General features: G+C 43.4%; 2 protein-coding genes across 2 annotated transcripts in view; both read left to right on the forward strand.

The window, feature by feature from the left end:
* The window catches only part of prune (prune exopolyphosphatase), a 6940-nt gene extending 3623 nt beyond the window's left edge, over positions 1 to 3317 (forward strand). Inside the window, exons 7-9 of the mRNA XM_061049455.1 lie at positions 1154 to 1312; positions 1454 to 1544; positions 1866 to 3317. Coding sequence (XP_060905438.1) covers positions 1154 to 1312; positions 1454 to 1544; positions 1866 to 2101 — 486 coding nt within the window. The 3' untranslated portion in view covers positions 2102 to 3317. The remainder of the gene's footprint in view (positions 1 to 1153; positions 1313 to 1453; positions 1545 to 1865) is intronic.
* Positions 3318 to 3463: 146 nt separating this feature from the next.
* bnipl (BCL2 interacting protein like) lies at positions 3464 to 12253 on the forward strand. Its single transcript, XM_061049456.1, has 10 exons — positions 3464 to 3812; positions 8993 to 9073; positions 9262 to 9326; positions 9444 to 9686; positions 9960 to 10166; positions 10301 to 10403; positions 10515 to 10646; positions 10753 to 10839; positions 11450 to 11548; positions 11772 to 12253. Exons 1-10 carry the CDS (start codon positions 3781 to 3783, stop codon positions 11794 to 11796), a joined length of 1074 nt encoding a protein of 357 aa, XP_060905439.1. The 5' UTR covers positions 3464 to 3780; the 3' UTR covers positions 11797 to 12253.
* Positions 12254 to 24724: the final 12471 nt, after the last annotated feature.

The following is a 24724-nucleotide window of genomic DNA, read 5'->3' on the forward strand; positions in this document are numbered from 1 at the left end:
ATACACTCTATTACACATTGTACTACACATTGTACTACACACTGTAATACACACTACTATACACTGTATTACACACTGTACTACACACTGTAATACACACTGTACTATACACTGTATTACACATTGTACTACACACTGTATTACACATTGTACTACACACTGTACTACACACTGTAATACACACTGTACTATACACTGTATTACACATTGTACTATACACTGTATTACACATTGTACTACACACTGTAATACACACTGTATTACACATTGTACTACACACTGTAATACACACTGTACTATACACTGTATTACACACTGTACTACACACTGTAATACACACTGTACTATACACTGTATTACACATTGTACTATACACTGTATTACACATTGTACTACACACTGTATTACACATTGTACTACACACTGTAATACACACTGTACTATACACTGTATTACACATTGTACTACACACTGTAATACACACTGTATTACACATTGTACTATACACTGTATTACACATTGTACTACACACTAATACACACTGTACTATACACTGTATTACACATTGTACTACACACTGTAATACACACTGTACTATACACTGTATTACACATTGTACTATACATTGTACTACACACTGTAATACACACTGTACTATACACTGTATTACACATTGTACTACACACTGTAATACACACTGTACTATACACTGTATTACACATTGTACTACACACTGTATTACACATTGTACTACACACTGTAATACACACTGTATTACACATTGTACTACACACTGTAATACACACTACTATACACTGTATTACTCATTGTACTACACACTGTGCTACACACTGTAATACACACTGTACTACACATTGTATTACAAACTGTACTATACACTGTATTACACATTGTAATACACACTGTACTATACACTGTATTACTCATTGTACTACACACTGTGCTACACACTGTACTACACACTGTACTACTCATTGTACTACACACTGTAATACACACTGTACTACACACTGTACTGCACACTGTACTTCCAAGGATTACAGATCCATTACAGTAGATGAAATATTCTGTCAATCTGCCAGTAGAGGGAGACGGGGAGCTGACAGGCTGTTTGTGTTCATGTGTTTGTCAGGACTTCCTGCAGAGGGCGGGGCTAGAGGCGGAGCTCTCAGATTTCTGTCTGAAATTCGGCTTTGACCTGCTGCTGCTGATGACGATCTCCCTTAATGAGAGCAAAGAGCCAATCAGGGAGCTCGCTGTGTTCAGCCACAACAACACCTGCAGGCATCAGGTACACACTGAATACACACACACTGCACACACACACTGCATACACATACAAACTAACACACACACTTTCTTCTGATCTCTGAGATGTTGTTTTACATGATTTTTAAGTTGCCATGACAACTCTGGTGTCCTCCCTACTCAGGTGAGCAGCTACCTGGAGCGGGCCCGTAACCCTGCCCTCAACCTCTGTCCAATCAGCAGCCCCCATCCTCACATCACAGCATATGAGCAGGGTAAGCTCCTACCCCTCTTAAACTGCAGTCACACCTTAGGTAGATTCAAACCATCAACCTCATCACACGACCTGTAACCATGGAAACATGAGAGGTTAGCAGCTGTAGACAGACAACCTTCTTGTTAAAACATTTTTCAGGTCTGTGTTAATGGCACTCTTTGTGCTGGCAGCGCTCACAAATGCCGTTTCAGAGCGCTTCTCCGCGGCGCTTTGTTCCAGTTTTAGTCCTTAAACATTTGAACTGACAAGAGATCAAAATAAACTTTGTCTGAATGTTTAATTTAATGGTTGAATCTTTGTCTTCTGACTCTTTTTAAAGGAAACTCTCTGGCCTCTCGTAAGAAGCTCCTCCCCATCGTCAAAGACTTCCTGAAGGGGCGGGACGGACACGGTCGCCTAGGAGACATGGAGGAGGAGGAGGAGGAGTCTCAGGTCCCTCCCACCCCGATGAACAGTCTGGTGGAGGGCTGTCCATTGGACGACGGCCTGCCGCACATCAGCGCCCATGACCTCGAGGAGAAGTTCAGCAAGATGGGCGCCAGAGGAGTACACTAACCTCTGACCTGCCAGCTGTCAATCATCAGGACACTCTGAGCACGCTCTGTCTGTCTGTCAGCTGATCTGATGATGATGATGATGATGATGATGATGAAGGTACCACTAACAGGAGGTGGATAAACCTCTAATGATGTCACAGGTTCAGGTTAAAGTCCCTTTATGAATATTTCATCAATTAAAAGTGATCTAAAGAAGTGATGAAGAATATCTGGAAACATCTGGAGGAACGTCAGCAGGAAGTCTGCCCTTCAAAATAAAGTCTTGAGTGTATTAAGGTCGTCAGAATTTCAAAGTTCCACATGATGCGAGTCAAATTAATGTTGATACCTGTTTGTTACCACGGCAACAACAATAGAAGATCTCAATGTTGAATCTTTTATTGTTTTTAATGATCAGAAATCGCAGCAAACTGCGGCACACTGTCAAAGTGGGAGGAGCTTCTCCAGAAACACGTTAGTGTGCCTGTCAGTGAGACAATCCTAACAGCCTACTGCCATACGAGGGCGCCACAGTCTGCAGCTATGATGATTCTTTTATGACTTTAGTTCATATGACAGAGTTCTCTTTAAAGCTTCTCTACACCTGAGCAGGAAGAGAGAGAGAATCGATTATTTGTTTGTTCTTTAAAGAGACAAAAAAAAAGGAGAAAGGCGACAAAGTGTGAAATTTAAAAAAGTAATGAAGAGCTGACGATCACATTACAGAATTTGAAACCAGTCAAAACCGTCTCAGGTGATTCTCCCTCCTAACTTCTTCTCAGACGATTTTTAAATAAAGTTTAGAGATAAATAATTGATTTGTTTGTCAGCTCTCTGACTGATTTGTGATTGGATGGAACCCTTTAGTCTGTGTGAGATGAGAATCAGTGAAACCTGCATTCGGTCTGGTCCTGCTGTGGGAGTGTGTGATGAAGACTCTGTAAACCAAACCCTGTTCAGTTTGTGCTCTGGTGTTTGTAAACAATCAACAGAATCCAGGTGAGCTCAGGCTTACTCTGTGGCCCCGCCCACATCTGGATCTGTGAACCCTGACACCTGCGAGAATCATGTGATGAGCTATGTATGCACCTGTGAGCTGCAGTGATGTCACGGTGTCACACGATGACATCATTGCAGCCAGGTGAGAATGTGAGCAGGTGAAACTGAACCTTCAAAGCTTTTGACCCGCTGAAGATTTGTCTGAAACAATTTAAATAAAAAAGATTTGAAAGAAATCCCTCTGAGTCCCTCACTTTTCACTTCCTGTTCATGTTTCACAATAAGTGTAGACTGAACCTCTAGAGGCTTTTATTGTGAAACGGAAAGAGGAAGTGATGCGTTAGCAGCAACAGGAAGTTTCAGGAGGAACAGATGAGGACACCTGACACCTCCTGCTTTAGACATCCTGACAGCTGATTGGTTGATGTTAATGAAGTCACAGTGAAGCTCACCTGCTGCCTCACCTGTCTGCACAGAGCAGGGGCCAGCAGCCAATCAGACAGCAGCTCTGCTCTGAAATGCAACTGAACCTGTCGGGCAGAGAGAGAGAGGGCGAGTCTCATTGAATGAGAGTGGGAACTCCCACAGAGAGAGGGAGGGAGAGAGAGAGAGAGAGGAAGGAGAAAGACTCAGAGAGCGAGCGACGTCCAGCTGTCCACACCTGCTGGTCAGAACACGCCGTGACATCACTGTGACATCATGAGCTCCTCCACTGGACACACAGACAACAGGTATGCAGAGCACACACACACATACAAAAACTGCAAGACCCTTCAAAGTGTGTGTCTGTAAGTGTGTGTGTTTCAGTATGTGTGTGTGTGTTTGTTTCCTGTTCCAGCACAAAGAGGAAGTGTAGTTGCAGTTTGTGTTTTTTGGTCCGAGTGTTCGTTTTTCCAGGCCGTCAGTGAAGAGAGCTTGAAGTGAGTCAGCTGACTTCCTGTCTGCTGTGAAGGGTTAGGGTGTTTCTGATCAGAGAACCTCCTGAGAACACCACAGCTCCCTCACTGCCTCCTCAAGCACTCCTGGAACCTCCTCAATCACCTCATGAAGAAATTCAATGATTTTGGAAATCCTGACAAAACCGTTAAATCTGCAGAAGAAATAACACCGCTCATTACTCTGGGCCCTCTTAAAACACCTGTGTATCCTCTTCAAACACCTGTGTATCCTCTTCAAACACCTGTGGATCCTCTTAAAACACCTGTGGATCCTCTTCAAACACCTGTGGGTCCTCTTCAAACACCTGTGGGTCCTCTTCAAACACCTGTGGATCCTCTTAAAACACCTGTGGATCCTCTTCAAACACCTGTGGATCCTCTTCAAACACCTGTGGATCCTCTTCAAACACCTGTGGGTCCTCTTCAAACACCTGTGGGTCCTCTTCAAACACCTGTGGATCCTCTTAAAACACCTGTGGATCCTCTTAAAACACCTGTGGATCCTCTTCAAACACCTGTGGATCCTCTTCAAATACCTGTGGATCCACACGAACACACACTGCACCTCATCAACACACACTGCACCTCCTCAACACACACTGCACCTCCTCAACACACACTGCACCTCCTCAACACACACTGAACCTCATCAACACACACTGCACCTCCTCAACACACTGTACCTCCTCAACACACACTGCACCTCCTCAACACACACTGAACCTCATCAACACACTGCACCTCATCAACACACTGCACCTCCTCAACACACACTGCACCTCCTCAACACACACTGAACCTCATCAACACACACTGCACCTCATCAACACACACTGAACCTCATCAACACACACTGCACCTCCTCAACACACTGTACCTCCTCAACACACACTGCACCTCATCAACACACACTGAACCTCATCAACACACACTGCACCTCCTCAACACACTGTACCTCCTCAACACACACTGCACCTCATCAACACACTGCACCTCCTCAACACACACTGCACCTCCTCAACACACACTGCACCTCCTCAACACACACTGCACCTCCTCAACACACACTGCACCTCATCAACACACTGCACCTCCTCAACACACACTGCACCTCCTCAACACACACTGCACCTCATCAACACACTGCACCTCCTCAACACACACTGCACCTCCTCAACACACACTGCACCTCTAAACACACACTGCACCTCATCAACACACACTGCACCTCCTCAACACACACTGCACCTCCTCAACACACACTGCACCTCCTCAACACACACTGCACCTCATTAACACACACTGCACCTCCTCAACACACTGCACCTCCTCAACACACACTGCACCTCCACAACACACTGCACCTCCTCAACACACTGCACCTCCTCAACACACTGCACCTCCTCAACACACACTGCACCTCCTCAACACACACTGCACCTCCTCAACACACTGCACCTCCTCAAAACACACTGCACCTCTAAACACACACTGCACCTCATCAACACACACTGCACCTCCTCAACACACTGCACCTCCTCAACACACACTGAACCTCCTCAACACACACTGCACCTCCTCAACACACACTGCACCTCATCAACACACTGCACCTCCTCAACACACACTGCACCTCCTCAACACACACTGCACCTCCTCAACACACTGCACCTCCTCAAAACACACTGCACCTCTAAACACACACTGCACCTCCTCAACACACACTGCACCTCCTCAACACACTGCACGTCCTCAAAACACACTGCACCTCTAAACACACACTGAACCTCCTCAACACACACTGCACCTCCTCAACACACTGAACGTCATTGAGTATCATGGAGAGTTGAAGCTCCTGGACTCCCAGAAAAAAACCTTCATGCTCTTCTGAAACATCTTCAGGATGTGTCATCCTACTAAACAGAAGAACCTTCATCTGGACAGGTGAGAACACCTGACAGAGTTCAAGGGGAACACAGAAACCTGCTGAGTTCTGGATTTCCCAGTTGGACCCTGAAGGCACCGAAGAGAAAACATAATCCCAAACCTAAAGGATGACATCCTACCTACATATCTACACATACACACATACACACACCTACATGTACACACATACACACACCTACACGTACACACATACACACACTCACAGTTGTGGTCACCTGTGTGGGTGTGTTAGCCTTCTGCTTCAGTAACAACAAACACAGGAACAATAGAACTCCGCCTCCCTCACCTGCTCAGGTGAGTGTCTGTGAAGAGTCAAAATCAGAGTAGTCCGGCAGGTTTGTTTAGTCTCAAGAGGGTTACCTGCCGGTAAGGTAACAGGTGACAGTCACCTGACCTGAGGATTTCAATTTAACAGGAAGATCAGGAAGAAACTTAAAATGGCCAAAACACAAGACATCATAACATGTGTGTGTGTTTGAGTGTAAAGGACTGCAGTGTCCTCACAGGTGTCATAATCTGTTTGTGTTTATTAAAAGAGTTAGTATTAAGCAGTCTATCAGACAGAGCTGCGCTGCTGTGGTTCAGTGGGAGAGTCGGCCATCTCTCAACCGGAAGGTCGGGGGTTCAATCCCAGCTCCTGCACCCACATGTTCCAATATGTCCTTGAGCAAGACACTTAACCCCAAGTTGCTCCTGCTGCTTCATCAGTGTGTGAATGTGTATGAATGGATGACTTAATACTGATGTACTCTTTACACAGCGGCCTCTACCATCAGTGTGTGAATGGATGAGTTAATACTGATGGACTCTTTACTCAGCAGCCTCTACCATCAGGGTGTGAATGGATGAGTTAATACTGATGGACTCTTTACTCAGCAGCCTCTACCATCAGGGTGTGAATGGATGAGTTAATACTGACGGACTCTTTACTCAGCGGCCTCTACCATCAGCGTGTGAATGGATGAGTTAATACTGATGGACTCTTTACACAGCGGCCTCTACCATCAGCTTGTGAATTTGTATGAATGGATGAGTTAATACTGCCGGACTCTTTACTCAGCGGCCTCTACCATCAGTCTGTTAATTTGTATGAATGGATGAGTTAATACTGATGGATTCTTTACACAGTGGCCTCTACCATCAGCGTGTGAATTTGTATGAATGGATGAGTTAAAACTGACGGACTCTTTACTCAGCGGCCTCTACCATCAGTGTGTGAATGGATGAGTTAATACTGATGGACTCTTTACCCAGCGGCCTCTACCATCAGTCTGTGAATGTGTATGAATGGATGACTTAATACTGATGGACTCTTTACCCAGCGGCCTCTACCATCAGTGTGTGAATGTGTATGAATGGATGAGTTAATACTGATGGGCTCTTTACTCAGCGGCCTCTACCATCAGTGTGTGAATGTGTATGAATGGATGAGTTAATACTGATGGGCTCTTTACACAGCGGCCTCTACCATCAGCTTGTGAATGTGTATGAATGGGTGAGTTAATACTGCCGGACTCTTTACTCAGCGGCCTCTACCATCAGCCTGTTAATTTGTATGAATGGATGAGTTAATACTGATGGACTCTTTACACAGCGGCCTCTACCATCAGCGTGTGAATGTGTGTGAATGGATGAGTTAATACTGATGGACTCTTTACACAGCGGCCTCTACCATCAGCGTGTGAATGTGTGTGAATGGATGAGTTAATACTGATGGGCTCTTTACCCAGCGGCCTCTACCATCAGCGTGTGAATGTGTGTGAATGGATGAGTTAATACTGATGGGCTCTTTACACAGCGGCCTCTACCATCAGCGTGTGAAGGTGTTTGAATGGATGAGTTAATACTGCCGGACTCTTTACTCAGCGGCCTCTACCATCAGCCTGTTAATTTGTGTGAATGGATGAGTTAATACTGATGGACTCTTTACACAGCGGCCTCTACCATCAGCGTGTGAATGTGTGTGAATGGATGAGTTAATACTGATGGACTCTTTACACAGCGGCCTCTACCATCAGCGTGTGAATGTGTGTGAATGGATGAGTTAATACTGATGGACTCTTTACCCAGCGGCCTCTACCATCAGCGTGTGAATGTGTATGAATGGATGACTTAATACTGATGGACTCTTTACACAGCGGCCTCTACCATCAGCGTGTGAATGTGTATGAATGGATGACTTAATACTGATGGACTCTTTACACAGCGGCCTCTACCATCAGCGTGTGAATGTGTATGAATGGATGAGTTAATACTGATGGACTCTTTACTCAGCGGCCTCTACCATCAGTGTGTGAATGTGTATGAATGGATGAGTTAATACTGATGGACTCTTTACTCAGTGGCCTCTACCATCAGCGTGTGAATTTGTATGAATGGATGAGTTAATACTGCCAGACTCTTTACTCAGCGGCCTCTACCATCAGTGTGTGAATGGATGAGTTAATACTGATGGACTCTTTACTCAGCAGCCTCTACCATCAGTGTGTGAATGGATGAGTTAATACTGATGGACTCTTTACTCAGCAGCCTCTACTATCAGTGTGTGAATGTGTATGAATGGATGAGTTAATACTGATGGACTCTTTACACAGCAGCCTCTACCATCAGTGTATGAATGGATGAGTTAATACTGATGGACTCTTTACTCAGCGGCCTCTACCATCAGTGTGTGAATGTGTATAAATGGATGAGTTAATACTGATGGACTCTTTACCCAGCGGCCTCTACCATCAGTGTGTGAATGTGTATGAATGGATGACTTAATACTGATGGACTCTTTACTCAGCGGCCTCTACCATCAGTGTGTGAATGTGTATAAATGGATGAGTTAATACTGATGGACTCTTTACCCAGCGGCCTCTACCATCAGTGTGTGAATGTGTATGAATGGATGAGTTAATACTGATGGACTCTTTACTCAGCGGCCTCTACCATCAGTGTGTGAATGTGTATGAATGGATGAGTTAATACTGATGGTCTCTTTACACAGCAGCCTCTTTTTTATTCTGTTTTTGTCCCTGCAGGGCTCCTGTGGGGGCCTCAGACCTCTCCAACATCCAGGACCTGGAGCTGAGGGAGGAGTGGCAGGATGATGGCTTCCCAAGGTTTCTCTCCACCTTCCACCTTAAACACATTATATTAGAATATTAAACTTTTTGATCCAGCAGATGTCGCCCCTTGAGCACCAGCATCATCTCTCTGCTTTTTTGTTTCAGCAGGTTAATGTGTAAAATCTGTATAATGACCCAACAAAACTATATGAATCTAATGCTGTGTTGGCTTCTGGTTTCAGGCCTCTCCCAGAGGATTGTGGGAGTCCGGGGGGGTCAGAGAGTCCGACAGGCGGCGAGCAGCCAGGTGACCCTGAAAACATTTGATTTTGTTTCTAATGATTTTTTCTGAAGAAGCAGAGAATGATCCGCCTCTCAGTGACCTCTGACCCTGTCACATGTCCTGCCCCTCTTCTTCCATCAGCCCCACCCACCAGCCTGGCACTATCAGGAGGCGGGGCTAAGAAGCGTCTGGTGGCCCCGTCGCTCAGCCTCAATCTGAGCCGCAAAGACTCTCACCCGAGCAACGACGGCTTCTCTGCCGCCGCACTGTCAGCCACGCCAGACGAGATACTGTCTCTCAACATCGACCTGGAGGCTCTGGAGACGCCTTCAGGCAGTGAGACGGGAACACTGCCAGACAGCTCGCACGAGCTGGAGTGGGAGGGTAAGACAGGCTAAGAGAGAGACAGACAGGCTGCAGATATATATGACTCTATTCAAACAGCCAGACTCTGTTTGGCTTCAAAAACACCGTTACCATAAAATGAAATCAGCTGCGGTTACCACGGTAACCACAGCTGTTTCCTTATCAACGGGACAGAAGTCCGAAAGATTCAAATTTGTCTTCCAATCAATGATTTCCGAGCTGCAGTTTACAGATCATAGAGAGCAGAGAGTCGTCTGCATAACGTACAATACTCTGACCTCTCTCGGACAGATGACCTCCCTCGGATGGCGAGGGCGGGAACTGGGGGTGGGGCCACAGCGTTGGCGAGGAGCCCCATGGAGCACTCAGAGGGTCTGATGGAGCTGGACCAGGTGGACAGCAGGGGGCGCCGCTGGAGGAAGTTCTGCATCTCAGGACAAGAATTCCACGTCAACATGAGCGTGTTGGAGCCATACCTGCAGGTCCTGTCACACGGAGGTCAGTCTCACACACACACACACACACACACACACACACACACACACACACACTCTCTGATACACACCTGTATCACCAGCACATGGTTTAGAATCTGTGGAACAAGTCAAACTCTGTCTGTGATTGGTTTTCAGGTTACTATGGAGACGAGATGAATGCCATCATCCTGTTCACCTCATGCTACCTGCCAGAGAACACCATAGAGGACTATGAGTACGTCATGGACAACCTGTTCAGGTGAGTCACAGAAACATGTTATTCTACTGAGAATCATTTAAACCAGTCAGCTCAAAATGTGTGTGTGTCTGTGTGTGTGTGTGTGTGTGTGTGTGTGTGTCTCTCTCTCAGGTACATAGTAGGAACTTTAGACCTGATGGTCTCTGAGAACTACCTGTTGGTCTACCTATGTGCGATGGCTCCCAGAAACAAGCTACCGGCCATGAGATGGCTCAATCAGTGCTACACCTCCATCGACAGGAGGTGCGTTGGTTTCACTCACCTGAACAGCCTTGAGGGGTCACACTGTCACAAATACACACTCATGTTTCCATAGCAACAGATGTAATCTGACTCCCTGTGTGTTCAGGCTGAAGAAAGACCTGAAGGGGCTGCTGGTGGTCCATCCTGCCTGGTACATCAAAGCTCTGATCACTTTGGTCAAACCCTTCATCAGGTGTGCAACACACACACACACACACACACACACACACACACACACACACACACACACACACACACACACACACACACTACATGTAACCATAGCAACAGATGGTTTACTTAGGTGTCTGCAGGCTAACCACCATTCAGAACTTACTCAAATCCACCCAGCAAACACTTACAGCAGGACGTCCCCACCAACAATCCCAAGGAACCTACAAGACCTGAGAGCTCAGGACCTGAGAGCTCAAGACCTTAGAGCTCAGGAGTTACATGTTGATGGGAACCAGAAGTGACCATATTTGAAGACAGAATAGATTCACATTGTTATATGTCCTGAGCTACCGGTCACCGTGTTAGCAACCTGTAAATCACAGGCCCTAACTCCTCCCTCTTTCTGGTCTTTGTGACTCTAAATGGACCATCATTTACTAAATGAACATCATGCTGTGTTGTAGACCCCTGCTGGATATTAGAAAGACTGCAGGCTAAAGACACTAACGTATACAGTGAAACATCTGTAGCCCATAGCTAATGTGTTAGCATCCAGCATACAACAATAGAGTTCAGGTTCACACTGAAGATGTTCTTTAATTGGTCCGTTGACTCTCTGTGGTTCTCAGTGAGAAGTTCGGCAGGAAGATCCGCTTCATCCAGAGTCTGCACGACCTGTCAGAGTTCATCCCTACGGACAGACTGCAGATCCCCGAGGCTATACGCCAGTAAGAACCCCACTGTAGATCTGTGGTTCTACTGACTGTACTGTGTTTCTGATCACTCTCTGATGGTTTTACTGACTCCACTGTGGTTCTATCTGCTGTGGTTCTACTGACTCTGCTGTTGTTCTATCTGCTCTGGTTCTATTTGCTCTGGTTCTACTGACAGATTCTATAGTAGATCAGTTCTTGTGGTTCTCTGTGTTAACCTGACGTTCTGTTTCTGCAGGTTTGATCAGAAGTTGAACAGATGACGATCACAGACTGTCAGAGGTCAGCAGACTGGATGGATCCTAAAGGTCAAAGGTCATAGGGAGCTCCTGGGCCTGATGACCTTTGACCACGGGGCTGTACAGAGGGATTTATTTATACTGTCTCTTTAAAGGGGGGGGGGGTCAGTCTCACCTCCACAAACTGTTTGAGTCTTCAACCTGTTGGACGCTGATTGGCTCCGCCCCTCACTGAGTCATCAGGTGGAGGTGAGGCGAGGTGTGAGGCTGCAGGAGAACATTGTTCTCCATGATTCATGTAAATAAGATTTGATTCAAGGTGTCTGGGGTTGTTGTTGTTTGTCTTTTATATTTATTTGTTTGTTTACTCTCGTTTAATCTCGTGTGTGGTCACAGCACACTCTGCTGGAGATTACAGGAACTGCAGCTCAAAGAACAAAGTTTAACTTGATGCACTACCAATAAACGCCTTTCAAATCTGTGTCACACTTTGTTTGTTTGTTTGTTTGTTTACATTAACGGCCTGAGAAGAAGACGAGTTCAGATATGATACCATCATTAATGAAGCGTTCAAATCATCATTAATGAAGCTCCGCCTCCAATCCTCAGGCGCCATGCGCTCTCAGTTCAGATCCTGATTCAAAGTCCTCTTCCGGACTTCTTGAGTCTGTTGTTAAGACCCGCCTCTTCATTAAAGTCTCCGCCTCTTATACCTGATATGACTCAACAGAAGGTTTTTATTTGATCCAATCAGACGTTTGATGATTGCTGAAACCTGGCTAAAAGAGTGGGGCGGGACTACAGCTGTTCATTAGTGTCTCTGTTTCCACATTAAAGGAGACCTTTAACCTCTGCGCCCTGTAATCTTTGTTTGAGGAGCGTCTCTATAAAGTAAACAATGAGACACTTCTGTTAAGACATTTAAAGTGACATGCTGCTCTGATCATCACAGAGACTTGGACACAGGGTCCAGTCTTTGAATGAAGGAGGACTAACACGGGTCTGACCCACAACAAGGGAGGAGTGTTTTTGTTGTTGTAGTATCTGTGTGGTTGTCTCTTTGTTGTTGTCTCTGTGTGTTGTTGTTGTTGTTGTCCCTGTGTGTTGTTGTCTCTGTGTTGTTGTTGTTGTTGTTGTCCCTGTGTTGTTGTTGTCCCTGTGTTGTTGTTGTCTCTGTGTGTTGTTGTTGTTGTCCCTGTGTTGTTGTTATCCCTGTGTTGTTGTCTCTGTGTTGTTGTCTCTTTGTTGCTGTCTCTGTGTTGTTGTCTCTTTGTTGCTGTCTCTGTGTTGTTGTCTCTTTGTTGCTGTCTCTGTGTTGTTGTATCTTTGTTGTTGTCCCTGTGTTGTTGTCTCTGTTGTCTCTGTGTTGTTGTTGTCTCTTTGTTGTTGTCTCTGTGTTGTTGTCTCTTTGTTGCTGTCTCTGTGTTGTTGTATCTTTGTTGTTGTCCCTGTGTTGTTGTCTCTGTTTGTTGTCTCTGTGTTGTTGTCTCTTTGTTGTTGTCTCTGTGTTGTTGTCCCTGTGTTGTTGTCTCTGTGTTGTTGTCCCTGTGTTGTTGTTGTTGTCTCTGTGTTGTTGTCTCTTTGTTGTTGTCCCTGTGTTGTTGTCTCTGTGTTGTTGTCTCTTTGTTGTTGTCCATGTGTATTGTTGTTGTCTCTGTGTTGTTGTCTCTTTGTTGTTGTTACCCTGGTTCTGTTGTTTCTGTGTTGTTGTTGTCACTGTGTGTTGTTGTTTTCTCTGTTTTGTTTCTGTGTTGTTGTTGTCCCTGTGTGTTGTTGTTGTCTCTGTGTTGTTGTTTCTGTGTTGTTGTCCCTGTGTGTTGTTGTTGTCTCTGTGTTGTTGTTTCTGTGTTGTTGTTGTCTCTGTGTTGTTGAATCTTTGTTGTTGTCCCTGTGTGTTGTTGTCCCTGTGTGTTGTTGTCTCTGTGTTGTTGTTACCCTGGTTCTGTTGTTTCTGTGTTGTTGTTGTTGTCACTGTGTGTTGTTGTTTTCTCTGTTTTGTTTCTGTGTTGTTGTTGTCCCTGTGTGTTGTTGTTGTCTCTGTGTTGTTGTCGTCCCTGTGTGTTGTTGTTGTCTCTGTGTTGTTGTTGTCTCTTTGTTGTTGTCTCTGTGTTGTTGTTTCTGTGTTGTTGTTGTCTCTGTGTTGTTGTATCTTTGTTGTTGTCCCTGTGTGTTGTTGTTGTCTCTTTGTTGTTGTCTCTGTGTTGTTGTTTCTGTGTTGTTGTTGTTGTCTCTGTGTTGTTGTATCTTTGTTGTTGTCCCTGTGTGTTGTAGTTGTTGTCCCTGTGTGTTGTTGTCTCTGTGTTGTTGTTGTTGTCCCTGTGTTGTTGTTGTCCCTGTGTTGTTGTTGTCTCTGTGTTGTTGTCTCTGTGTTGTTGTTTCTGTGTTGTTGTTGTCTCTGTGTTGTTGTATCTTTGTTGCTGTCTCTGTGTGTTGTTGTTGTTGTTGTCCCTGTGTGTTGTTGTCTCTGTGTTGTTGTTGTTGTTGTTGTCCCTGTGTTGTTGTTGTCCCTGTGTTGTTGTTGTCTCTGTGTGTTGTTGTTGTTGTCCCTGTGTTGTTGTTATCCCTGTGTTGTTGTCTCTGTGTTGTTGTCTCTTTGTTGCTGTCTCTGTGTTGTTGTCTCTTTGTTGCTGTCTCTGTGTTGTTGTCTCTTTGTTGCTGTCTCTGTGTTGTTGTATCTTTGTTGTTGTCCCTGTGTTGTTGTCTCTGTTGTCTCTGTGTTGTTGTTGTCTCTTTGTTGTTGTCTCTGTGTTGTTGTCTCTTTGTTGCTGTCTCTGTGTTGTTGTATCTTTGTTGTTGTCCCTGTGTTGTTGTCTCTGTTTGTTGTCTCTGTGTTGTTGTCTCTTTGTTGTTGTCTCTGTGTTGTTGTCCCTGTGTTGTTGTCTCTGTGTTGTTGTCCCTGTGTTGTTGTTGTTGTCTCTGTGTTGTTGTCTCTTTGTTGTTGTCCCTGTGTTGTTGTCTCTGTGTTGTTGTCTCTTTGTTGTTGTCCATGTGTATTGTTGTTGTCTCTGTGTTGTTGTCTCTTTGTTGTTGTTACCCTGGTTCTGTTGTTTCTGTGTTGTTGTTGTCACTGTGTGTTGTTGTTTTCTCTGTTTTGTTTCTGTATTGTTGTTGTCCCTGTGTGTTGTTGTTGTCTCTGTGTTGTTGTTTCTGTGTTGTTGTCCCTGTGTGTTGTTGTTGTCTCTGTGTTGTTGTTTCTGTGTTGTTGTTGTCTCTGTGTTGTTGAATCTTTGTTGTTGTCCCTGTGTGTTGTTGTCCCTGTGTGTTGTTGTCTCTGTGTTGTTGTTACCCTGGTTCTGTTGTTTCTGTGTTGTTGTTGTTGTTGTCACTGTGTGTTGTTGTTTTCTCTGTTTTGTTTCTGTGTTGTTGTTGTCCCTGTGTGTTGTTGTTGTCTCTGTGTTGTTGTCGTCCCTGTGTGTTGTTGTTGTCTCTGTGTGTTTGTTGTCTCTTTGTTGTTGTCTCTGTGTTGTTGTTTCTGTGTTGTTGTTGTCTCTGTGTTGTTGTATCTTTGTTGTTGTCCCTGTGTGTTGTTGTTGTCTCTTTGTTGTTGTCTCTGTGTTGTTGTTTCTGTGTTGTTGTTGTTGTCTCTGTGTTGTTGTATCTTTGTTGTTGTCCCTGTGTGTTGTAGTTGTTGTCCCTGTGTGTTGTTGTCTCTGTGTTGTTGTTGTTGTCCCTGTGTTGTTGTTGTCCCTGTGTTGTTGTTGTCTCTGTGTTGTTGTCTCTTTGTTGCTGTCTCTGTGTTGTTGTATCTTTGTTGTTGTCCCTGTGTTGTTGTCCCTGTGTTGTTGTCTCTGTTTGTTGTCTCTTTGTTGTTGTCTCTGTGTTGTTGTCCCTGTGTTGTTGTCTCTGTGTTGTTGTCCCTGTGTTGTTGTTGTCTCTGTGTGTTGTTTTTGTCTCTGTGTTGTTGTCTCTTTGTTGTTGTTACCCTGGTTCTGTTGTTTCTGTGTTGATGTTGTCACTGTGTGTTGTTGTTGTCTCTGTGTTGTTGTATCTTTGTTGTTGTCCCTGTGTGTTGTTGTTGTCTCTTTGTTGTTGTCTCTGTGTTGTTGTTTCTGTGTTGTTGTTGTTGTTGTCTCTGTGTTGTTGTATCTTTGTTGTTGTCCCTGTGTGTTGTAGTTGTTGTCCCTGTGTGTTGTTGTCTCTGTGTTGTTGTTGTTGTCCCTGTGTTGTTGTTGTCCCTGTGTTGTTGTTGTCTCTGTGTTGTTGTCTCTTTGTTGCTGTCTCTGTGTTGTTGTATCTTTGTTGTTGTCCCTGTGTTGTTGTCCCTGTGTTGTTGTCTCTGTTTGTTGTCTCTTTGTTGTTGTCTCTGTGTTGTTGTCCCTGTGTTGTTGTCTCTGTGTTGTTGTCCCTGTGTTGTTGTTGTCTCTGTGTGTTGTTTTTGTCTCTGTGTTGTTGTCTCTTTGTTGTTGTTACCCTGGTTCTGTTGTTTCTGTGTTGATGTTGTCACTGTGTGTTGTTGTTTTCTCTGTTTTGTTTCTGTGTTGTTGTTGTCCCTGTGTGTTGTTGTTGTCTCTATGTTGTTGTTTCTGTGTTGTTGTTGTCCCTGTGTGTTGTTGTTGTCTCTATGTTGATGTTTCTGTGTTGTTCTTCTCTCTGTGTTGTTGTATCTTTGTTGTTGTCTCTGTTTGTTGTCTCTGTGTTGTTGTTGTCTCTGTGTTGTTGTCTCTGTGTTGTTGTTGTCTCTGTGTTGTTGTCTCTTTGTTGTTGTCCCTGTGTTGTTGTCTCTGTGTTGTTGTCTCTTTGTTGTTGTCCATGTGTATTGTTGTTGTCTCTGTGTTGTTGTCTCTTTGTTGTTGTTACCCTGGTTCTGTTGTTTCTGTGTTGTTGTTGTCACTGTGTGTTGTTGTTTTCTCTGTTTTGTTTCTGTGTTGTTGTTGTCCCTGTGTGTTGTTGTTGTCTCTGTGTTGTTGTTGTCTCTTTGTTGTTGTCTCTGTGTTGTTGTTTCTGTGTTGTTGTTGTCTCTGTGTTGTTGTATCTTTGTTGTTGTCCCTGTGTGTTGTTGTTGTTTCTGTGTTGTTGTTGTTGTCTCTGTGTTGTTGTATCTTTGTTGTTGTCTCTGTGTGTTGTTGTTGTCTCTTTGTTGTTGTCTCTGTGTTGTTGTTTCTGTGTTGTTGTTGTCCCTGTGTGTTGTTGTTGTCCCTGTGTGTTGTTGTCTCTGTGTTGTTGTTGTCTCTTTGTTGTTGTCTCTGTGTTGTTGTTTCTGTGTTGTTGTTGTCTCTGTGTTGTTGTATCTTTGTTGTTGTCCCTGTGTGTTGTTGTTGTCTCTTTGTTGTTGTCTCTGTGTTGTTGTCTCTGTGTGTTGTTTTTGTCTCTGTGTTGTTGTCTCTTTGTTGTTGTTACCCTGGTTCTGTTGTTTCTGTGTTGATGTTGTCACTGTGTGTTGTTGTTTTCTCTGTTTTGTTTCTGTGTTGTTGTTGTCCCTGTGTGTTGTTGTTGTCTCTATGTTGATGTTTCTGTGTTGTTGTTGTCTCTGTGTTGTTGTATCTTTGTTGTTGTCTCTGTTTGTTGTCTCTGTGTTGTTGTCTCTGTGTTGTTGTCTCTTTGTTGTTGTCTCTGTGTTGTTGTCCCTGTGTTGTTGTCTCTGTGTTGTTGTCTCTGTGTTGTTGTTGTCTCTTTGTTGCTGTCTCTGTGCTGTTGTCTCTTTGTTGCTGTCTCTGTGTTGTTGTATCTTTGTTGTTGTCCCTGTGTTGTTGTCTCTGTTTGTTGTCTCTGTGTTGTTGTCTCTTTGTTGTTGTCTCTGTGTTGTTGTCCCTGTGTTGTTGTCTCTGTGTTGTTGTCTCTGTGTTGTTGTCTCTGTGTTGTTGTCTCTTTGTTGTTGTCCATGTGTGTTGTTGTTGTCTCTGTGTGTTGTCTCTTTGTTGTTGTTACCCTGGTTCTGTTGTTTCTGTGTTGTTGTAGTTGTCACTGTGTGTTGTTGTTGTCTCTGTGTTGTTGTTTCTGTGTTGTTGTTGTTGTCTCTGTGTTGTTGTTTCTGTGTTGTTGTTGTTGTCTCTGTGTTGTTGTATCTTTGTTGTTGTCCCTGTGTGTTGTTGTCTCTTTGTTGTTGTCCATGTGTGTTGTTGTTGTCTCTGTGTGTTGTCTCTTTGTTGTTGTTACCCTGGTTCTGTTGTTTCTGTGTTGTTGTTGTTGTCACTGTGTGTTGTTGTTTTCTGTTTTGTTTCTGTGTTGTTGTTGTCCCTGTGTGTTGTTGTTGTCTCTGTGTTGTTGTTTCTGTGTTGTTGTTGTCTCTGTGTTGTTGTATCTTTGTTGTTGTCCCTGTGTGTTGTTGTCTCTTTGTTGTTGTCCATGTGTGTTGTTGTTGTCTCTGTGTGTTGTCTCTTTGTTGTTGTTACCCTGGTTCTGTTGTTTCTGTGTTGTTGTCACTGTGTGTTGTTGTTTTCTCTGTTTTGTTTCTGTGTTGTTGTTGTCCCTGTGTGTTGTTGTTGTCTCTGTGTTGTTGTTTCTGTGTTGTTGTTGTCCCTGTGTGTTGTTGTTGTCTCTGTGTTGTTGTTTCTGTGTTGTTGTTGTTTTCTCTGTGTTGTTGTATCTTTGTTGTTGTCCCTGTGTGTTGTTGTCCCTGTGTGTTGTTGTCTCTGTGTGTTGTTGTTGTTGTCCCTGTGTGTTGTTGTTGTCTCTGTGTTGTTGTTTCTGTGTTGTTGTTGTCCCTGTGTGTTGTTGTTGTCTCTATGTTGATGTTTCTGTGTTGTTGTTGTCTCTGTGTTGTTGTATCTTTGTTGTTGTCTCTGTTTGTTGTCTCTGTGTTGTTGTCTCTGTGTTGTTGTCTCTTTGTTGTTGTCTCTGTGTTGTTGTCCCTGTGTTGTTGTCTCTGTGTTGTTGTCTCTGTGTTGTTGTTGTCTCTTTGTTGCTGTCTCTGTGTTGTTGTATCTTTGTTGTTGTCCCTGTGTTGTTGTCTCTGTTTGTTGTCTCTGTGTTGTTGTCTCTTTGTTGTTGTCTCTTTGTTGTTGTCTCTGTGTTGTTGTCCCTGTGTTTTGTCTCTGTGTTGTTGTCCCTGTGTTGTCTCTGTGTTGTTGTCTCTTTGTTGTTGTCCCTGTGTTGTTGTCTCTGTGTTGTTGTGTCTTTGTTGTTGTCCATGTGTGTTGTTGTTGTCTCTGTGTGTTGTCTCTTTGTTGTTGTTACCCTGGTTCTGTTGTTTCTGTGTTGTTGTTGTTGTTGTCACTGTGTGTTGTTGTTTTCTCTGTTTTGTTTCTGTGTTGTTGTTTCTGTGTTGTTGTTGTCTCTGTGTTGTTGTATCTTTGTTGTTGTCCCTGTGTGTTGTTGTTGTCCCTGTGTGTTGTTGTCTCTGTGTTGTTGTCTCTTTGTTGCTGTCTCTGTGTTGTTGTATCTTTGTTGTTGTCCCTGTGTTGTTGTCGCTGTGTTGTTGTCTCTGTTTGTTGTCTCTTTGTTGTTGTCTCTGTGTTGTTGTCCCTGTGTTGTTGTCTCTGTGTTGTTGTCCCTGTGTTGTTGTCTCTTTGTTGTTGTCCCTATGTTGTTGTTGTCTCTTTGTTGTTGTCCCTGTGTGTTGCTGTTGTCTCTGTGTTGTTGTTGTCACTGTGTGTTGTTGTTTTCTCTGTTTTGTTTCTGTCTTGTTGTTGTCCCTGTGTGTTGTTGTTGTCTCTGTGTTGTTGTTTCTGTGTTGTTGTTGTCCCTGTGTGTTGTTGTTGTCTCTGTGTTGTTGTTTCTGTGTTGTTGTTGTTGTCTCTGTGTTGTTGTATCTTTGTTGTTGTCCCTGTGTGTTGTTGTCCCTGTGTGTTGTTGTCTCTGTGTGTTGTTGTTGTTGTCCCTGTGTGTTGTTGTTGTCTCTGTGTTGTTGTTTTTGTGTTGTTGTTGTTGTCCCTGTGTGTTGTTGTTGTCTCTATGTTGATGTTTCTGTGTTGTTGTTGTCTCTGTGTTGTTGTATCTTTGTTGTTGTCTCTGTTTGTTGTCTCTGTGTTGTTGTCTCTTTGTTGTTGTCTCTGTGTTGTTGTCTCTTTGTTGTTGTCTCTTTGTTGTTGTCTCTGTGTTGTTGTTTCTGTGTTGTTGTTGTCTCTGTGTTGTTGTATCTTTGTTGTTGTCCCTGTGTGTTGTTGTTGTTTCTGTGTTGTTGTTGTCTCTGTGTTGTTGTATCTTTGTTGTTGTCTCTGTGTGTTGTTGTTGTCTCTTTGTTGTTGTCTCTGTGTTGTTGTTTCTGTGTTGTTGTTGTCCCTGTGTGTTGTTGTTGTCCCTGTGTGTTGTTGTCTCTGTGTTGTTGTTGTTGTTGTCCCTGTGTTGTTGTTGTCCCTGTGTTGTTGTTGTCTCTGTGTTGTTGTCTCTGTGTTGTTGTCTCTTTGTTGTTGTATCTTTGTTGTTGTCCCTGTGTTGTTGTCCCTGTGTTGTTGTCTCTGTTTGTTGTCTCTTTGTTGTTGTCTCTGTGTTGTTGTCCCTGTGTTGTTGTCTCTGTGTTGTTGTCCCTGTGTTGTTGTCTCTGTGTTGTTGTCCCTGTGTTGTTGTTGTCTCTTTGTTGTTGTCCCTGTGTTGTTGTCTCTGTGTTGTTGTCTCTGTGTGTTGTTTTTGTCTCTGTGTTGTTGTCTCTTTGTTGTTGTTACCCTGGTTCTGTTGTTTCTGTGTTGATGTTGTCACTGTGTGTTGTTGTTTTCTCTGTTTTGTTTCTGTGTTGTTGTTGTCCCTGTGTGTTGTTGTTGTCTCTATGTTGATGTTTCTGTGTTGTTGTTGTCTCTGTGTTGTTGTATCTTTGTTGTTGTCTCTGTTTGTTGTCTCTGTGTTGTTGTCTCTGTGTTGTTGTCTCTTTGTTGTTGTCTCTGTGTTGTTGTCCCTGTGTTGTTGTCTCTGTGTTGTTGTCTCTGTGTTGTTGTTGTCTCTTTGTTGCTGTCTCTGTGCTGTTGTCTCTTTGTTGCTGTCTCTGTGTTGTTGTATCTTTGTTGTTGTCCCTGTGTTGTTGTCTCTGTTTGTTGTCTCTGTGTTGTTGTCTCTTTGTTGTTGTCTCTGTGTTGTTGTCCCTGTGTTGTTGTCTCTGTGTTGTTGTCTCTGTGTTGTTGTCTCTGTGTTGTTGTCTCTGTGTTGTTGTCTCTTTGTTGTTGTCCATGTGTGTTGTTGTTGTCTCTGTGTGTTGTCTCTTTGTTGTTGTTACCCTGGTTCTGTTGTTTCTGTGTTGTTGTAGTTGTCACTGTGTGTTGTTGTTGTCTCTGTGTTGTTGTTTCTGTGTTGTTGTTGTTGTCTCTGTGTTGTTGTATCTTTGTTGTTGTCCCTGTGTGTTGTTGTCCCTGTGTGTTGTTGTCTCTGTGTGTTGTTGTTGTTGTCCCTGTGTGTTGTTGTTGTCTCTGTGTTGTTGTTTCTGTGTTGTTGTTGTCCCTGTGTGTTGTTGTTGTCTCTATGTTGATGTTTCTGTGTTGTTGTTGTCTCTGTGTTGTTGTATCTTTGTTGTTGTCTCTGTTTGTTGTCTCTGTGTTGTTGTCTCTGTGTTGTTGTCTCTTTGTTGTTGTCTCTGTGTTGTTGTCCCTGTGTTGTTGTCTCTGTGTTGTTGTCTCTGTGTTGTTGTTGTCTCTTTGTTGCTGTCTCTGTGTTGTTGTATCTTTGTTGTTGTCCCTGTGTTGTTGTCTCTGTTTGTTGTCTCTGTGTTGTTGTCTCTTTGTTGTTGTCTCTTTGTTGTTGTCTCTGTGTTGTTGTCCCTGTGTTTTGTCTCTGTGTTGTTGTCCCTGTGTTGTCTCTGTGTTGTTGTCTCTTTGTTGTTGTCCCTGTGTTGTTGTCTCTGTGTTGTTGTGTCTTTGTTGTTGTCCATGTGTGTTGTTGTTGTCTCTGTGTGTTGTCTCTTTGTTGTTGTTACCCTGGTTCTGTTGTTTCTGTGTTGTTGTTGTTGTTGTCACTGTGTGTTGTTGTTTTCTCTGTTTTGTTTCTGTGTTGTTGTTTCTGTGTTGTTGTTGTCTCTGTGTTGTTGTATCTTTGTTGTTGTCCCTGTGTGTTGTTGTTGTCCCTGTGTGTTGTTGTCTCTGTGTTGTTGTCTCTTTGTTGCTGTCTCTGTGTTGTTGTATCTTTGTTGTTGTCCCTGTGTTGTTGTCGCTGTGTTGTTGTCTCTGTTTGTTGTCTCTTTGTTGTTGTCTCTGTGTTGTTGTCCCTGTGTTGTTGTCTCTGTGTTGTTGTCCCTGTGTTGTTGTCTCTTTGTTGTTGTCCCTGTGTTGTTGTTGTCTCTTTGTTGTTGTCCCTGTGTGTTGCTGTTGTCTCTGTGTTGTTGTTGTCACTGTGTGTTGTTGTTTTCTCTGTTTTGTTTCTGTCTTGTTGTTGTCCCTGTGTGTTGTTGTTGTCTCTGTGTTGTTGTTTCTGTGTTGTTGTTGTCCCTGTGTGTTGTTGTTGTCTCTGTGTTGTTGTTTCTGTGTTGTTGTTGTTGTCTCTGTGTTGTTGTATCTTTGTTGTTGTCCCTGTGTGTTGTTGTCCCTGTGTGTTGTTGTCTCTGTGTGTTGTTGTTGTTGTCCCTGTGTGTTGTTGTTGTCTCTGTGTTGTTGTTTTTGTGTTGTTGTTGTTGTCCCTGTGTGTTGTTGTTGTCTCTATGTTGATGTTTCTGTGTTGTTGTTGTCTCTGTGTTGTTGTATCTTTGTTGTTGTCTCTGTTTGTTGTCTCTGTGTTGTTGTCTCTTTGTTGTTGTCTCTGTGTTGTTGTCTCTTTGTTGTTGTCTCTTTGTTGTTGTCTCTGTGTTGTTGTCCCTGTGTTTTGTCTCTGTGTTGTTGTCCCTGTGTTGTCTCTGTGTTGTTGTCTCTTTGTTGTTGTCCCTGTGTTGTTGTCTCTGTGTTGTTGTGTCTTTGTTGTTGTCCATGTGTGTTGTTGTTGTCTCTGTGTGTTGTCTCTTTGTTGTTGTTACCCTGGTTCTGTTGTTTCTGTGTTGTTGTTGTTGTTGTCACTGTGTGTTGTTGTTTTCTCTGTTTTGTTTCTGTGTTGTTGTTTCTGTGTTGTTGTTGTCTCTGTGTTGTTGTATCTTTGTTGTTGTCCCTGTGTGTTGTTGTTGTCCCTGTGTGTTGTTGTCTCTGTGTTGTTGTCTCTTTGTTGCTGTCTCTGTGTTGTTGTATCTTTGTTGTTGTCCCTGTGTTGTTGTCGCTGTGTTGTTGTCTCTGTTTGTTGTCTCTTTGTTGTTGTCTCTGTGTTGTTGTCCCTGTGTTGTTGTCTCTGTGTTGTTGTCCCTGTGTTGTTGTCTCTTTGTTGTTGTCCCTGTGTTGTTGTTGTCTCTTTGTTGTTGTCCCTGTGTTGTTGTCTCTGTGTTGTTGTCTCTGTGTGTTGCTGTTGTCTCTGTGTTGTTGTTGTCACTGTGTGTTGTTGTTTTCTCTGTTTTGTTTCTGTCTTGTTGTTGTCCCTGTGTGTTGTTGTTGTCTCTGTGTTGTTGTTTCTGTCTTGTTGTTGTCTCTGTGTGTTGTTGTTGTCTCTATGTTGATGTTTCTGTGTTGTTGTTGTCTCTGTGTTGTTGTATCTTTGTTGTTGTCTCTGTGTTGTTGTCTCTTTGTTGTTGTCTCTTTGTTGTTGTCTCTGTGTTGTTGTCCCTGTGTTGTTGTTGTCTCTGTGTTGTTGTCTCTGTGTTATTGTCCCTGTGTTGTTGTCTCTGTGTTGTTGTCTCTTTGTTGTTGTCCATGTGTGTTGTTGTTGTCTCTGTGTTGTTGTCTCTTTGTTGTTGTTACCCTGGTTCTGTTGTTTCTGTGTTGTTGATGTCACTGTGTGTTGTTGTTTTCTCTGTTTTGTTTCTGTGTTGTTGTTGTCCCTGTGTGTTGTTGTTGTTGTCTCTGTGTTGTTGTTTCTGTGTTGTTGTTGTCCCTGTGTGTTGTTGTTGTCTCTGTGTTGTTGTTTCTGTGTTGTTGTCTCTTTGTCGTTGTTGTCTTTTTGTTGTTGTTGTTGCCTTGGTTCTATTGTTGAAGTCTTTGTGTTGTTGTTTCTGTGTCGTTGGTATACAGTTGTGCTCATAAGTTTACATACCCTGGCAGAATTTTTGATTTTTTTGGTAATTTTTCAGAGAATATGAATGATAATACAAAAAAATTTCTTTCACTCATGGTTAGTGGTTGGGTGAAGCCATTTATTATCAAACAATTGTGTTTGCTCTTTTTAAATCATAATGACAACAGAAACTACCCAAATTACCCTGATCAAAAGTTTACATACTCTGGAGGTTTTGGCCAGATAACATACACACAAGTTGACACACATGGGTCTAAATGGCTACTGAAGGTAACCTGCCTCACCTGTGATCTGTTTGCTTGTAATCAGTGTGTGTGTATAAAAAGTCAGTGAGTTTCTGGGCTACTGACAGACCCCTGCATGTTTCATCCAGTGCTGCACTGATGTTGCTGGATTCCGAGCCATGGGGAAAGCAAAATAATTATCAAAGGATCTGCGGGAGAAGGTAGTTGAACTTTATAAAACAGGAAAGGATATAAAAAGATATCCAAGGATTTGAGAATGCCAATTAGCAGTGTTCAAACTCTAATTAGGAAGTGTAAAATTAGGGATTCTGTTGAAACCAAGCCACAGTCAGGTAGACCAACAAAAATTTCAGCCACAACTGCCAGGAAAATTGTTCAGGATGCAAAGAAAAACCCACAAATAACTTCAGCTGACATACAGGACTCTCTGAAAAAAAGTGGTGTGGCTGTTTCAAGATGCACAATAAGGAGGCGCTTGAAGAAAAATGGGCTGCATGGTCGAGTCGCCAGAAGAAAGCCATTACTACACCAATGCCACAAAGCAGCCCGCTTACAATACGCCAAACAGCACAGAGACAAGCCTCAAAACTTCTCAAACAAAGTTATTTGGAGTGATGAGACCAAAATTGAACTTTTTGGCCACAACCATAAATGCTACATTTGGAGAGGAGTCAACAAGGCCTATGATGAAAAGTACACCATTCTTACTGTGAAACACGGAGGTGGATCGCTGATGTTTTGGGGATGTGTGAGCTACAAAGGCACAGGGAACTTGGTCAAAATTGATGGCAAGATGAATGCAACATGTTATCAGAAAATACTGGAGGAAA

Source organism: Labrus mixtus, chromosome 11 (assembly GCF_963584025.1).
Source record: "Labrus mixtus chromosome 11, fLabMix1.1, whole genome shotgun sequence".
NCBI lineage: Eukaryota > Metazoa > Chordata > Actinopteri > Labriformes > Labridae > Labrus > Labrus mixtus.

What these genes read in the sequence shown, in the direction of transcription:
- bnipl (XM_061049456.1), top strand. Translation starts at nt 3,781, where the DNA reads ATGAGCTCCTCCACTGGACACACAGACAACAG. An exon ending in GACAGGCGGCGAGCAGCCAG is followed by an intron (nt 9,327 to 9,443) that starts GTGACCCTGAAA and finishes TTCTTCCATCAG; the next exon opens with CCCCACCCACCAGCCTGGCA. An exon ending in GCAGGTCCTGTCACACGGAG is followed by an intron (nt 10,167 to 10,300) that starts GTCAGTCTCACA and finishes ATTGGTTTTCAG; the next exon opens with GTTACTATGGAGACGAGATG.